The sequence below is a fragment of the Pollicipes pollicipes genome, unplaced genomic scaffold (assembly GCF_011947565.3).
Source record: "Pollicipes pollicipes isolate AB1234 unplaced genomic scaffold, Ppol_2.1 Scaffold_4295;HRSCAF=5057_pilon_pilon_pilon, whole genome shotgun sequence".
Classification (NCBI taxonomy): Eukaryota; Metazoa; Arthropoda; class Thecostraca; order Pollicipedomorpha; family Pollicipedidae; genus Pollicipes; species Pollicipes pollicipes.
In genome coordinates this window covers 8,123,365-8,139,641 of record NW_023596461.1, presented here as the reverse complement: position 1 = coordinate 8,139,641, position 16,277 = coordinate 8,123,365, and the positions used below count along the sequence as shown (strand labels likewise).

Sequence of the window (16,277 nt, the reverse complement as noted above, 5' to 3'; positions counted from 1 at the left end):
GTTATATAGCAGTAATGAACACATTCCACTCAGTGGGGAGATGTGATTGATAACAATGTAGATTGGCAACAAGCATTTTGCTATGTGATAGTGTGTCCTTGAAAGTCTGCATCAAGGAGTGAAAGCTTTTCCTGGTTTTCATGCCAGAAGTCCATGCTCAGAATGATGCATATCATGAAGGAAAGCATGCAATATTCTTGCTGATATTTCATTACTACACTGACCACAAGAGCACTCCACCCAGCCACGTCATGGATTTACTGCCAATGCTCGAAAACAGCATCTGGCATGCTTTCACCAGTCTGGACAGTGATCAGCATGGAAACGTGACCAAGTCAAGGCTGAAGGTGCTGACACAGAACCTGGGCACGCTGCTGGACCTCGCCGACCAGAAGGTGGAGGCAGGCATCAGCGAGTTTCGCAGCACGCCGACGCTGACGTTCGAGCACTACAAGTACTACTTGACACACGAGGTGTTCTCGCGGCTGCCGGCCGACCTGACGCCGGACCAGCTGCGCGTCTACCACGAGGCCGTCGAGGACACGTGCTGGGTGTTGTACCGCCCGACGGCCATGAAGCGCGACATGCCCACGCTGCCCGAGGAATGCGTGCGCCAGCTGTTCCGCGTCTTTTGCTGTCTTGGTGAGCTCATGTCCGACCCCGACCTGGCCGTGCAGGTGGTCATGAACGCCGGGGAGGTCGACTTCGTGGCCAGCAAGTTTGTGCAGGCGCTGGGTCGCGTTTGGGACTCGGCCGATTTCCAGCAGCTGGCCGAGATCATCCACCACTTTAAGTTCACCATCTTCCTCGCCTTCCTGGAGACACGTTACACGCAGGACATGGAGACGGAGGCGTTGCGCGAGGCCATCGACGACGTTTACGACGTGGTCGTCGAGGACGTGGTGAAGAAGGGCCCGCTGCAGCGGCGCGCCGACTGCGTACGCGGCTTCCGGCCGCTTTGGTGCGTGCTGACGCCGCGCGACCTGCGCTGCTACCGACGGCGCGACGACGCGCGGCCGCAGCTGCGGCTGCCGCTCAGTCCGCAGACCCAGGTGGTCAACCTGATCGAGCAGAGCGGCGTGCGGCCCAACCGGTTCTCCGTGTCGGCTGACGGTGCTGCGCTGGAGCTGGCCGCGCCCGACTACAAGACCAAGTTCCAGTGGCTGTCGGCGCTGGAGACGGCCGTCTCGTTCTCGGGCTCGCCTCAGGGTTGCCAGCGGCACCTGGCGGCGGCGCGTCGCGCCGAGTGGCACCAGACGGAGGCGCGCCAACACGAGGACGACCGGCGCCGCCTCAGCCAGATCAACATCATGGACAGCACCAAGGCCGAGCTGGAGGCCGAGCGGCTGGCGCGCGCCGCCGCTGAGGCGCAGGCGGCCGAGCTGGAGCTGCAGAAGGCCGAGGAGGAGCGCAAGCTGGCCGAACTGGAGGAAACTCGCCTGGAGTTGGAGCGGCTGCTGCAGGAGGAGAAGCAGGCCAAGCGCGACGAGGAGCTGGTGCGCAGCGCGCAGAGTCGCGTGCTCCGCCAGGAGTGGGAGAAGCGCGAGGACCTGGAGCGGCTGCAGGCTGAGCTGACGGCGCTGCTGGACGAGGAGCGCCAGAAGCGCGAGGCGTTCGAGGTGCTGCAGAAAAGCAAGCAGCGCCAGCTGGAAGAGGCGCAGCTGCGCCTGCGAGAGGTCGAGGAGGGTCGTGTCAAGCTCGACCGAGAGCTCAAGGCGGCCCGTTGCAAGCTGATCACGGCCGAGCGCACCAAGGGCCAGGTGGAGTCAAAGCTGTCGCGTGCGCGAGCGCGAGGTGTCGCTGCGCCAGTCGGCGGTGCCGCCGGGCGAGGCCGGCCGGCTGCCGCTGCGCTCGGCCAGCTTCCGCGACCCGCGCGAGTTCGCGCGTCTCGCGCCCAGCAGCTTCCGCGCCGAGCTGAACAACAACACACGCGGCGGCGGGGCGCGCGCCGCCACCGCGCTCGTCTCGCCGCTCGAGGCGGCCCGCCTGCGAGGGAGCTGTCGGCGGGCGCCGCCGAGAGGCCGCCGCCCGCTGCTGGCCCCAGCTCGCCCTAGGTCACGTCTGGCGGGGTTGTCACGCCGACGGTCGCGTCGGTGTGGCGGCTGGCTTCGCGGACGTGGCCTGAGCCGGGTCAGACGCTGGGCGCTCGGTGCACTACCGATCCGCTGCAGGTTCGCTGTGGAGGTATGTGAGCCGCTTTGATTGTTGGAAAGGCTTACTAACTGAAGTAATTGATGCGATTCAAAGCAGTGTTACGTAGCGCTGTGGTAAACGGTGTTTGTAGTCGGTGTCACAATATGACCGGTATCTATGGCCTAAATCTGACAGCTGGAGGCGTATTTGCCCCTTGTATTTATCGTCGATATGGTGCTTCGTAGAGACTGCAGGCTGCAAATGTGCCATAACCAAAGGTGGACCGATGCTTCCATTTCGGCGTGAGCACTAAGGTAGCTAATCATGCAATTCGTCGGGTGTTCCAGGTGCATTAGGGCGTAGCCAAGTCCTGCGAAATGCATGCACCATGTCATGTCATGTCAATTTTTTGTTTGTATGACCCGTACGTTTTCGGCGACTTAAAGCATCAAAATTTCCCGTAAGATTAAACCCAGGCATCAAGTCTTCCATGACTGTGAATGGAGTATGTTGTTTCTTGGAATCAGTCGTTACATGTGTCCCCAGATATCTAGAAACTTGCAAGCTGGGGTCTTGTGAGGTGAGGGTGGGATGCACGTGATTTGGCGGGTTTGTCCATTGCAAAACTGCCAGGCTACCGGTGATGCCTTTCCCAAACGTCTGGCTTGCTGCTCCCCATCTCTTGCCCACTTCCGTGCTTTCGCACGTCTGGGAGCGGAGCGGTCGACTTGTAGAATACAATGAGAAATTATGTTTTGGTGAAGCCTGGCTTTTGTGCTCCACGTGATAAGCACTTCTCATTCCAGCCCGCGAAGCGATGCTTGGTGCTGTTTGCTTCCATCCTGTGTTTATGCTGTGATGGCATTGGTGGAGCTAGTGACAGTTAACCGGGAGAATACGAGTATTCCATGCGAACATGTGATTTCCATTAGTTCTGAAATGCATCGTCTGGTGTCGCATCGTGCGCACGCAGTTAATTGCTGCTCGTGCAATGGTGCTCTGTAGCAGAGGAACTGTGTTTGGTAGTCGTTCAGGAAGAACATGACGCTGTTAATCAGTCGCAGCACGGGGCTCAACTCTTGCTGATGGACAGTGTGCCGGTCCGTTATGTGCTGCCGCCATGGCTGTTCGCTGTCTACATGCCGATGTCTTCCAGCAGCAGCAGGCTGCCGCCAATCGCAATGCGACCTTTCGTTGTGCGTGTCGCTGTGCGCAAGCCGCCGTAACCTTATTAACTTGTGGCCAGAAGCTGCTGGTATTTTGGACTTGTGTCTTTGCTAGCCCGGAGTGAGCGGAGTGCTCCTTTGGTGGGCCAGGCGTAGGTCGAGTATGATATTCCCCGCGGTCCACTCCGTCCAAAGCACTATTTGGGTCGTCTTCCGGCCATTTGGCCGATTGTGGAAACGGCTTGTAATATCAGGTCGAATGTGCGAATCCAAGCGCCGTTTTGGTCGCGTCCAGTCATGGAGGCATTTCTGGGACGATGTGTTGTGATGCGTATTTGACTGACTTCGTGCGGTCAGTAGTGCATTAACATTGTGCAAGTCTTTGGTGGAGTTGCCTTAACACTTGCCTTATTGGCGGACCCTACAAGATATTTTGTATGATGCGTGATGTTGATCCATTTGATGCGTCGTCTGGAGCTCCACTGTGCTTGAAGGGGCGGAGTCTTTTGAAGAAATGTTCCGTTCTGCGAAGAAACGGTCACATGTTTTGTACTGAGCACCTCCCGCACTTCCCACGCGAAATTGGCCGTCTCTGACATCATTGTGGGTGATTCAGCTGTATCGGCGCTCCAAATAAATCGCCGCAGTTGTGCTGTGTGTCCTGTTGGAACTTATAAACCCACATGGCAGCTTACGTCACACGACAGCAGGCAGCTACTGCTCTGCACCGTGAGGTTGCTATTTGAGACGATGCAGATAGCTGTCGCGGTTTTGGAATATTTGTAGGCCTGCGTTGATCGGCGCGGAGCACAAACCACTGATCGGGACAATAGGTGTGCATAACCTCGGAGGGCGGGGACAGGCCAGAATTTACGATGGTGCGTCGGAGTGGGGAGAGGGGGGGGGGGGGCTAATTTTTACGAGAGAGTTCCAGCCCCACTGGCAGTACCTACATGCCCCACCTACCGTGCCTACCAGCCCACCTGCGTGCCGCGAACGGACTAACAGATCCCACAAACCCTGATCAGTATTCTGCATAGGCGTACTGACTTCCCGTGTCGATTAAATACTAATGAATTGGCTGAGTGTGCGCTCGCCCTGCTCAAACCCCTGCCCTTGCTAGGTTGTGGCCAGAAGCTGCTGGTGGTTTGGACTTGTGTTTTTGCTAGCTCACAATGAGCGGAGTGTTTTCTCCCTTACTGGATCAGGCGAAGGTGCAAACATGGCCCGTCATTCAAATAGGAAGCACCCAAGATCCAATGTAGAGGGCCCCGAACGAACAAGTGTGCCAAACGCTATCAGATAAGACGCCCGACAGGAGCGTAAGGCCCTAAGCAAGCGACAGATTTGAGAGGACTTGTGATCATAGCGTGAGTGTGTCGATAGGTTAACCGATATCAACGCGAAGGGTCTTTGAGCAACCGAGAATACCATGGCAGGTTAATATTTAGCGCCCCCATCTCTAGCGTTTAGTATTTCGGGCGAATGGAATGAGTCCGTGGAGGGCTCCTGATTGACGAGAGTGCCCCGGCACGCAACAGGAAAGGCTCCAGCAGCAGCGCAGGGCCCTCATATCAAATGCAAAGAAATCAAGGGCAACGTAGAAGGCTTCTTAACGATCGGATTGGCCATAAAGCGGACATATAGGGCCCCTGGAAACAGTGTAGGGCACATGGAGAGCTGGATGAGCCTTACAACATCCTAATCACCACCCTCTCAAACCGTAAAGAGTAATTTCTGTCTACTTGTTGGCCCTTCACTTTCGCTGACGACTGTTCTCGGTCGCCTGGAAGCTCAAAGACGTCCCATTTTGTTGCGCGTTGGGTAAAAAACTGCGTCTGTTCAGCCGACTATGGGTGATAACAGCGGACATATAAGCGGACGGGTTCGAGCCTCGGGGCCCAAGAGGGGCGGCATGACCCCGTGGTCCCCCTCTGAGTCCGTCCATTGTGTCAAAAAAGGCCTCGAGCTGGTCAGGGGAATATCTGCCCAACAGGGGCGGGGACGAGAGCCCGAGTGACAGAGGGCCTCTTGCTTTGGTCGGAGCCCTCTGACAATGGACTGTAACATGAGGGTTTTGAGGATTGTTCACATAAAAGCAGTGGAAGGGTCCTGGCCGGCCCCAATACCGAACGGTGGGCTCTCCGATCCAGTTCCAGTATGGGGCTGTTAAGTCAACCTGCAGTCTATGTGCCAGTTATTGGACCGTCTGCGAATATCAGGGATGTCGTTGCGTCAATAAAAGTTCGTGCGTCGATCTGGGGTCAACTGTGCGGATTAGAAGCCCTCCCGCGTCAGGGGGGGGGGGACCAATGTGATATAATGCATCCCTTCAAGGTCCTGCGGATCGGCCAGAGAGTCCGCTCCGTGTCTCCAGAATGGCGACCGGAAGACATGCCGTGGTTTGACGGAATGGCCCTTCAGCGTCGACTGAGAACAATAATGCGCCCTCACTTGTTCTATCAAAGGGGCTCTTCTCCGGGAAATGAGGGGTTCTTATTGGTGTTGAGTAGAGTAGGTCGAAATGAGTTCAAAAACCAACGAGGCCTTCCCATGTTTACCTGATAACGTTCATTCTTTTGCAGAATTCACCATGACACAAGAAACAAATTACAAAAACGTTTGAGCCTGCGCACTCGCAGTCTAGGAAGTAAGGGCAGCGATAGCCTGGGTTTCAGTTTCCGTAAAACCGAACGGCGTTGCCACTTCAAGTAACACCTGGCGGCTGGTGCGTTGTGCGCGAGAGTGGCCGTCGTGGAACAATGCTTTAGAATGCCTGAAAAAAATAACTCGTTTCGTTCAAGGATTAGGCTTGGTGTATCTTTTTCAAGCCTTGAGGCTGTCCTCTGGGGAGATTGACAGCTACAGCAACACAGTAAGATCCTACTTCTACTCCTCCAATTATACCTCCAAATCCAGCACTACGTCGCAGTGTGGTAAAGGTCAATCCATTCAATTGATCAATTGATCAATCTAAGAATCGCACGGGTGAAATATACGTCCGGCTATCTTCCAAATGTACGGTTTGATGTACTAAAGCGTCGAAGTTTACTTCTTTCAAATGCATCATCATTTTCGTCCAACCGTAGGCCAATGTTCAATAAGAACTGCGGAGCCGACGCTGTGCGGCCTATGGAGACTGCAACATCGATCATCATCGAGGTTTTTGTAGCTAAGATTTGCGAGCGCACATGCCCAAATTTGCCAAATTTGTATCGCTGATCAGTTCAGGCTGCTGTTGAAGGCTAATGTTGAAAATATCCAGACAAGCACGATAAATAAAAGGCTCTCCCCAAAAAATCGCCAAATATGGTCCATTTGTCAATAAGAGCGTATTTTTCTCTGGTACTTTTCATTTCTACCTTCTATACCTGGAGCAAAAGCCGGAAGCCACCGCGAAATCAATTCTTTCCAAATTTCATGCTTAGTCAACTCCAGAAATCATGCGTTAAACGACCTCATTAAATACATCACTGGCGTTTGTCATTGTACAATGGCTGAGTGGAATCTTTCTAAGCCGACAGAACTCAGAGGCTCTGTCAGAATCTTTATCTGGGTTGTGCAGAGATATTACGGACCCCGCTAATGCACGTCGAAATGGGCTAACAATTTGCACTCACATGGCCGAACCGTGTTGGTCTGAAAATGCTCCACATTGAGTCTGAATTGATAACCGATGGACATTGTAGGGCACAGTTTTGAAGCATGAGTTCTCGCCAATCTCAGCAAATAAAACCTCGGTGCCTCGCGTTGCAATATCCATAGGCCGCGCAGCGTCGGTCCTGCGGCTAATGTTACGCCTGTGGCAAACGGTTGAACGGAAACGATGACGCCTTTTAAATCAGTACGTTTTAGCGGTTAAGGACATCAACCCGTACATTTAAAAGGTGGCCTGTTGTATTCCACCCGTTCGTTTTTTATTTCAATAAACTGAACGGATTTATTTGCTTTTACAGCACCGCGGAGTAGTGCTGGAATCTGATGGTACAACTGGAGGAGTGCAGGTAGAATCTCTACTTGTGTTGCTGTAGCTGTTAATCTCCCCAGAGGAAAACCTCAAAGTTGGAAAACAAATACGCTCAGCCTAATCTTTGAACGAACGAGTTATTTTTCAGGCATTTGAGAGCATTGTTCCACGCCGGTTCCTCCCGCGGGCCACCGCACCAGGCCGCCTGGTGTTACTTGAAGCGCCAACGCCGTTCGGTTTTGCGGAGACTGAAACCCAGGCTATCGCTGCCCTTGCTTCCGAGATTGCGGGTGCGCAGGCTAAAACATGTTGATAAATTGATTCAATAGTCGATTCAGCAAAAGAATAGATGTTGTCAGGTAAACATGGTCTGGTCTGGTTCGTTTTTTTAAGTTATTGCTACCCACTCTATTCAGTACTAATCAGGCCCCTTATTTCTTTTCCGGAAAGAAGCCCGCTTGACAAAATACCAGCGGATGCACATTGCTGTACCCGGTCAAGCGTTGCAGGGCCATTCAGCCCCACCACAGGATGTTTTGCGATTGTCATTATTGTGACACGGGGCGGGGTCCCCTGGCCGATCCGGAGGCTCTTAGAGGTATACATCGTATCACATTGGTTCCCTCCCTGACGCGGAAGACCTCCTGACCCGCACAGAACGCAGTTGATACTAGATCGACGCAGGAACCCCTATTGACGCAACAACAATTCTGATCGCCGCGGATTGGCCAATAATTGGCGCGTGGACTCCAGTTCGGCTTAAAGGGTCCGTGCTGGAATTGGGATGGAGCCTGCAACGGCCGGTACTGGGCCCTGATTAGTATAGGATAATTCCATTGTTTCAACACGAGCAATCATCATAATTTTCTTGTTTCCATTCATTGACAGTGGGCCCCGACAACGTAAGAGGTCCTCTGTAATTCGGGGTCTCGTCCGCGTCCCTGTTCATCAAACCCTTCCCTGAACGGCTCGAGGCCCCTTGTTGACACAGGTCAGCTTGTTAGACACTATGGGTCCCTGCACGATACAGAAGCCCCGCATTGTTGCAGGGGTCCCGACCAATATAAATCGCGGGCCTGGCCGTGTCCCTGTTCGGGAAATGGGCCCCCTGGGCTCAGACCGACACGGTCTGCGCTTTGTTCTGACTGTTAGTGATTGGTGACCTCTGGCCGAAGCAGAAGAATGCTCTGTCTCGGGGGTCCTTAATCAGTGCAAGAGGCACTCTTACTACAATGGGCCTCAAAGGCTCAGACGGACATGGAGCCGACTGTTGCTCCGTGTCGAGGCTTTGTATAAGAGTGATAAATAGCCCTAATAAGGGGACCATAAAAGAGACTCTCTCACTGAGATTTCAGGTTACGACACTACAGGCGGGATAGGGCTGGGCCGGAGTCCAATTGGGCCCTTGATCTTCGGTCCCGAGGGGTCCTCCGGCCCCTCTTCGGGCGTCCTCAAACAAAGCCCGTGATCGACCAGGGACACGAGCCGAAACATGAACCCTGTTAAGTACTGCGGGCCCCTGACCGACACAGGGGCCCCAACCACTGTTTCAGGGACCCAGATCAATGCAAATCGTGGCCCCCGGGTTTGCTCCTGCTTGGGAAATGGGTCCCCAGGTGCAGACTGACAGGAAGCCGCGCAGGGGGACCTCTGACTGACATTTCAGGTCACCAACCTACGAGCCGCGATTACTGATGTGACACATAGCTTTCGGCCCTTAGGCCCTCCCAGAGCCTTTGGTAGTCGGTTCCGTTGGGTCCGGGCTCCTCTCCGGGCCTCATCGATTAGTACTCTTGGTCGGCTCGGGGCCCCTTGTGAGCAAAGGATCCTCTGTTAGGCGCTGCAGGCACCTGGCAGATACAGGGGCCCCGACCAGCGTAAACCACTGGCCCCAGCTTTGCAGCTGATTGGAAATGGGTCCTCAGTCCCACACTGATACGGAGCGGACTGTGCGGCGCTGATGGTGCCTGACCGATATGTTGCCCCACATCAACTCAGGGTATCCCTAATCGGCGCAGATGGCCATCTGACTGTCATTTGAGGGTCTGTCCCTGAAGTCTGGGACCCTGAATAAAACTACGACCAGCCCCTCGTTCCCTTAGACCCTTCATTGGAGCCCTTGACTGTCGAATGGGCCCTCAGGCCCATGCTACCACGGAACCGAATGTGCGTTACTGGTGGTGCCTGACCAACATAAAGGCCGTTATCGACTCAGGGGTCCCTGATCAGCGCGTAGGGCCCTCTGGGATTGGAGTGCCTGGCCCTGCGGGCCAGGGCCCCTGAATACGACCTCTGGCCGGCATTTCGTCCCTTCGGACCCTTAATCGTAGGTCCCGAGGGGCCCGATGGGCCCTTCGGAATCTATGAGGAGTCGGCATGTGCCCCTGTGCCCCCCCCCCCCCTCTGCTTACGCTACTGGCTCCTGCTGACGCCCTTCTGAAGGCAATATCCACAAAAAATAATTATAAGAAATTGCAGCCAGCAAAGTCAAGAACATGGGAATCAGTAGCATGTGCAACAACTGCTTCCGAATTTCGCTTACCCGCGCTCATGAGGCCCGCAAAGGGAGAAACTAGAAACACAAAATGAAACAGATTTCAATGCTGTTTGAATAACTGGTTTTGTGTGGTTTGCACGCGTGGCTTCGGTTTCAAGCCCCTGTTAAGCGAAGCTTGTTGCGTATACCCTGAACTCACACACCAGCTGTGCTGTCCAGTTCCATGGACGACTGTCTCCACCCTTCGCTGGGAAGGACTCGCAAGGGTTTCACTTGCCAGACAACGCTGCGACAGAGCCGCTCCGGACTTCGGATGACTGCTACCGGCCAGGGGCCTGCTGGCATGTCATGCCGGCTCGGTCAAGCAACGCGCTCGCACTGGGACTCGTGTCCAGTGCCGCCGAATAAGGAGTCCGGTATCTCCCTCTCAGACCGCGGGTGCGGCAAAATGGCAAAATGGTGGCCCATGTCCTGGCGGAATTAGCGTTGGGGCACACCAGGTCGATCGATCTGGACTAAGCCTTCATTTGCATTTGTAAACAAAGACCCGAAGAAAAGGACAGTTGGCGGATGCCAGATTTGCTCACCATTCTGTGAAGCATTTCAACTGTGAAGCATTGTAGCGTTTAATCATGTGTAGGTTCTCATTGAAATTTTTAAGACGAGCTCATTCTTGGCCTATGCAAAAGGCACTTAGCAGACGGGCCCTCAAATTATATACATATGCATATATATATATATATATATATATATATATATATATATGTATACTCTCACGGAGAAGACTGGATCGTCCATCATCTTGCTTGACCGCACTCTTATCTCCCACCGGAGAACGCGCTTTTGAAAAACGATTTGGGGATACCGGCCTACGACAGCAGTAAAAAGTCTCTTTAGGTCACTCCTCGCATCGCTAGTCAAAATTTAAATCAGAAATTGTCACCCCTCCCCAAAACCCTCGAAGCGGACTCCTCCGGGAGCCTGCCCCACTCGGCCTCAAAGCGTCGGGGCTGTCGTAGTGATTAGAGCGCACCACATCCCGACATCTGGGCCGAGCGTGCGGCGCCCCGAGCCTTCGAGGGGCGGGACGTCCGGCGCCAGCGGTGACTCAGCCGCGCGTGGTGCTTGGCCCTGGCCGGAGGGAGCCCCGGCGCAGCAGACAGATGCCGGCATTACCGCGCATTGCAGCGGCCCTCTGTCGCACAGGCTCCACCGGCAGTTGAGACCATCATTTGTGTCGGTGACCAGTATGTATTGTCTATATAGTCGACACAGCGCCGATGCGCCTATCTTCAAACATAATGCTTCTTCTGTATAAGCTAATAGCCTTCACGGTAAATGCTCAATAGTACACGAAAGTGACTATGACGACGGACAGCGCCAAGAGCACTACACACGGCGCCTTTGATACGTCTTACGTCTTAGGTTACATTACGAAGCATAAACAAAATTGCATGAAGTACAATGACAGCTTTGATCGCCACATCCACTGCGCATGGCTGTGAAACACCGAGCCGCTCGGACCGGATATATATATATATCCTTACAAAGCCGCGGCAAGCGAGTGGTTCGGCCCAATCAATATTGCTGTAACGTATACCAGCATACGCCTCCAGGAAGGCACTGGCCATTGCCTGACTGACCCCTTGGCTACGTTCACACTCTACGCCAGAGAGGAAATACACATGGTTGAGAGCAGCGCAAATTACTTAACCGGCATGGGATGTGCACGGCGGGAAATGCTGACTCAAGCTGATGAGGTGCGTTGGGCACGAGACATGATCACACTGTTTCTTGGAAAATAATTAACAAAGTTGACCAGAAAATACAAACAAGGCGCGACTAAGTACAACCATCATTTAATGAGCCCCGTAGCGCCGTTCTTCCTGTAGCGACATTGACATAATAACGTTGTAGAGGCGAACCTACGTAATGGAAGTCGACACATGTTATTTTAACGGCATCTTGCGACGAAAACGTCAGAATGAGGGAATGGTTCAGCGAGTGGGCGTGCACTATAAGCTCTAACTTAATCGGCATCGTACGCACTCGCACAAAACAATGAACGGATTCGTACAAGCACACGAACATTCCTCAGTGGGCACAATAAAGCCGTCCTCTGTTCAAAGAACTACCACCTGTGACCTCTGGGTTTAAAACAGGCAAAAGAAATAGGATTCGACGTTTTAAATGTTACGGGAACACGACGAACTCCAGTCACAGGTATTGCGCCATCCGAATGCCCGCTCTAGTCTAGACAATAAGGTACAACATATCGACCCACAGCGGGTAAGTGGTAAGCAGGTCAAGATCCGAAAGTCGGCAAACACTAACGATGTGTTTTCTCGTCGCTTAGATCCTTTAGGTGCATCTACCTGTCCCAAGGACATTCTGAGCAAAGAAAGGAACGAACGACATCGGCTCGGCCCGAGAGGCTTAACATCCGCAGGCCCAGGCGCACAGGAGAGCCACGCACTGCTTACTTGACAGTCACCTTCACGAAGGCCCCATCATTGGGCACGATCACGCATTACCTAACAACTACGTCAGCGAAAGACATGTCACCAACCGCACGCACTTCCCAGTCCGCCACCGACGCCGGACACAAAACAAGCGGGCCTTCTCCAGCCCAGACCCGTCCGCCCTTAATCGCAGCTGACGGGCGCCCACACGCTGCCCTTCTGCCGACGCCCTGGTCATCCATCCCAATCGCAATGCATCGCGATGCTTCACTGTGGCCTCGCACTGACCGTCGTGTCGCAGCTGACTAGCTGAGCGTGCCCGGCGCCCAGCGCTAAGCGGAAGCATAGCACACGCGTTTCGCCCCCGACGGAAGCGAAGCCTCTCGCGCAAGCCATCACGACACCAGAGACCTGGGGCGTACGGGGCGGGGCCCGCTGCAGCAGCCGGGTCCCGGCCGCTCCCCGCCGGCGGTGGCAGCGCGCTGGACGGCGGCGCGCCGCGTTCGCGCGGGTAACGCCGCAGCGCACTACCTCCGCCGGCTGAGCAGGAGCGCGCCGCCGCAGAGCAGCAGCAGCGGCGCGAAGCCGGCGGCGCGCGCCGGCGGCCCGGCAGCGGACGTGCTTCGCCGACACGGCAGCGGCCCCTCGAAGGCCCGCAGCAGGCTGTCGACCACGTTGGACGGCGTCGGATCGTCGCAAAGCCGGAGGGCGTCGGCGGCGCAGTCGTGCGCCACGAACATGCGGTGGCAAAAAGCGGGTGTGAAGCCGCGCGTCGTGCTGTCCAGCACGTCCGGCGCCGTCGACGCCGTCAGATTGTGTTTCTCCAGACACTGAGTCAAGCTGTCGCGCACCTGTTGCGACGACATACACTCCTGACCCTTCTCCCCCAGGAAGATGGCAATCCGCTCGCCGTCGTTGAAGCAGAGGAAGTCGACCGCCTCGCGCAGGCCGGCCATCAGCGTGGCGGAGTAGTTCTTGGCGCGCTCCGTCTCGTTCAGGCAGCGCTCCAGCTCGACGAGCGGCCGCTCAATGCAGTCCAAGATGCGTGGCGGCAGGTCGCGGCAGCGGCTCGAGAACAGCACGTCCAGCTCGCCGTTCTCCATGTGCCGCGAAATGTCCTGGACGATTTCGTCGACGTCGACGTTGTCCTTGACGCATTGCGCAGCGCGGTCGCGCCGCTCGGTCACGAAGTGCTCCGGGTCGGCGATGCCCTGCGCCCGGCACTGGCTGTAGAAGCCGTCGCGGGCCCGCTCCAGGCTGTCCCGCACGTCGTCGGGCATGGCACCGGCGGCGGCAACGTCCGAAGGCAGCTGCAGGCTGCCGCCGCCCGGTGAGATGGTGTCGGCCGCCGCCTCCCCGGCCAGCAGCGCAGCCAGCAGCACCGCCGCGACGATGGCGTGGGCCGACATTGGGAAGATCCAGACGTCTGCGCACGAGCGTGGCGGATTGTTATGCGAGCATTCCTTGCACTTTCCAGCTATGTGCTGGGATGATAACTTTGGATGCAAGGCAGACTGACTGCCAGGTCATGACGAGGTCATTATGTGTTCGGAGTTCTGAGTGAAGAGCTGCAAGATAAAGGCATGGGATCGACAGTGCTGAATATCTTTCTTTGACACACTGCAGATATCATTTATAAATATTGTTGTGCTTTCTTTGGAGCAGCATATGTAATCTCAACAATGGGCAGTCTCCACTGCAAAATACAGCAATGTTTGGGAAGGTTTGACAACAACATTCTATCCAACCCAAAACCTTTCCCATATGTGATCATACTGTTATGTCTATGACTTGCTTTAATATATGCCACTTTATATGATAGGGCAATATCTTGAACTTACTTTCTTGAACTGATGACCATGAACTTACTTTCCATAAATAGCATGAGCTAGCAATGCTTTTTAACAACACATCTCTTTTACAAATGTGCTTGGTGAGCATGCTAGCAGTCAGCATGTAAGCACTTCATTAGTACTTCTCATTTATTGCTGAATGAAAATATGGTGCTGGCAAACCCACAACATATGGAGGCAAATAACTTCCTTGCTTACCTAAGGAAGTGATGAAATTGTTCAGTGTGTGTATGTGTGAATGATTGGGGCATCACAACATACTCAGCTACTGAGGCTACATGACATCCCTGCCTGTCACCCTGGCAGGAATAAATGAAAAAACTGCATAACTGAATCTCACTGAATAATTATATGCTACTTGCAACTACCAAAACAAAAGGTGAGAAAATATCAACAGCACAGAACACAAACAAACTGTACAATTTCACATGCAATGCACATAGTAGAGTGAGATACCTGGAAACAAAAGCACACATAATAGAAAAAACTGTTTTAGCAAACTATGCTATAGCAGTCAGTTAAACATTTCCATCAGTCCATCACAGGTGCACTAATTAGCACCAGATGAATCAATGGTTCACTTAATAGCACCAGATGGCTTGATGTGTTAAGAGAAACATTTTGATAAAATAATATAAAATATTTATCTTTTCCAACTAAAACTGTGTTGTATTTTCTATGATCCTGATATATAATTCATTTCTGGTGCTGTTTGTCATAAAGGAGTAGGCTTAAAAGAACATGAAAATTGAACTGACTGCTTGCAGGTATGGAACCCTTCTTTCAAGTCCTTTTGGCACCCAACTCCATTATGGTTCATTACCAACAAGACTGAAAAACATTGTGCCAACATTTCACATGCCAGGCAAAACACAACATTTCCAGGAAAAATATAAACATATGTATGCCATCAATCTGAGCATTCAAATCTCAAGTTGGTTTGCAGTCCCTTCCAATTTCATCAGAGGCTAGTCTGCAAACATCTGTCCACTGTGGCTAAAAATTGGATGTTTTTTGTTTGATTTCCTGAATTTGCATGTGTTCATGGACCTCAGAGTATGCTTACACCGAACTTGGCCACACTAAATTGTACTGAATGTTCAAAAAGTTTTTATTTGGAAACATTATGGCTGGCATTTCCTGTTGAACTACCTGAGCAACACCACAATTGCTTGAGGCATTGGCTCTATATGGACTGAGATCGGCGGTGACTGCACCAAAACCTTTCTGTTGCCAAGGTGTTGCTCCAGAACCATACATGTTTACCATGAGCTGCATTGTTTGCAGTCCGGTTATACAGAGCCAATTCAAAAGATATCATGTTGCAAAGGTAATTTCAGGCAGCAATACTGCAAAAAGGATCTTGTACATTCCAAAGTCATTCAAGAATTCGGTGCAACTCAATCTAGCCTGAGTTTGACACTCTGTACGTCTCCTGCATATCTGGCCGCAAAAAGTGAGACCAGTGGACGATATATTTAAGGCAGGTCCGATCCTGTCTCGCATGGGACAACAAACTTCTTTCGTCGGGGCAGGGGCCGGTGATTTCAGCATGGACGAATGTCGACCTATCGACTTACGAATAGACGACAAATATCTCAGATCCCGGACAAATACGCAGAACCAGCCACGACTCCCACGGCACCGTCAACCACTGGTCACAAACTTTGGGATGCAATCAAGGTCGCATAAAGACGGTAAAGCCGTCCGGTGGTTCTCGCGTCATCCTTGCTTAACATTAGCATGACGCCATTGAAGTCAAGGCTTCGATGCGATGTGGGCCGCTGGGTGCCGGATGCAATGCTTGTGACGTTCGAAATTGCTAAAGATTTTGTTAGAACCAGTTCTGAGGACGCAGACAAAGAGGCAACCGGGATGAAACAGTGCTGAGATGAGGCGATCTCGGGAAAACGGATGTGTGTTCACGCACATCCAGGTGTGCGAACCAGTTTCCGAGTGATTGCCAGTGCACCGCCCCTTTCCCAGCTGCAACCTGAGCTCTGGAAGTCCATCGCCCAAGGCGGCTCCGTGGACTCAGAAGTGATACGAGAATTGAAGAAATCTTTACAAAGTTCTTCACTGCTCAAAATGCCGCTAAAACAATACAAAATAGCATTGGACGATATAATACTGGAAAGCTGAAGTGGCACGAACCAGATTTCATAAAGTGTATCATGCTCCATCAATTGCGCCTACTGT

General features: G+C 53.2%; 2 protein-coding genes across 2 annotated transcripts; one reads left to right on the top strand and one right to left on the bottom strand.

Moving 5' to 3' along the window:
* Positions 1-266: 266 nt before the first annotated feature.
* Positions 267-2,125, top strand: LOC119096643 (differentially expressed in FDCP 6 homolog). The gene is made up of 4 exons (XM_037219543.1): positions 267-1,337; positions 1,395-1,565; positions 1,596-1,779; positions 2,055-2,125. Exons 1-4 carry the CDS (start codon positions 267-269, stop codon positions 2,123-2,125), a joined length of 1,497 nt encoding a protein of 498 aa, XP_037075438.1.
* A 10,495-nt stretch (positions 2,126-12,620) lies between these two features.
* On the bottom strand, positions 12,621-15,737 carry LOC119096642 (27 kDa hemolymph protein). The gene is made up of 3 exons (XM_037219541.1): positions 15,659-15,737; positions 12,838-13,651; positions 12,621-12,636 (listed from the first exon to the last, which is right to left on the bottom strand). Exons 2-3 carry the CDS (start codon positions 13,632-13,634, stop codon positions 12,621-12,623), a joined length of 813 nt encoding a protein of 270 aa, XP_037075436.1. The 5' UTR covers positions 13,635-13,651; positions 15,659-15,737.
* Positions 15,738-16,277: the final 540 nt, after the last annotated feature.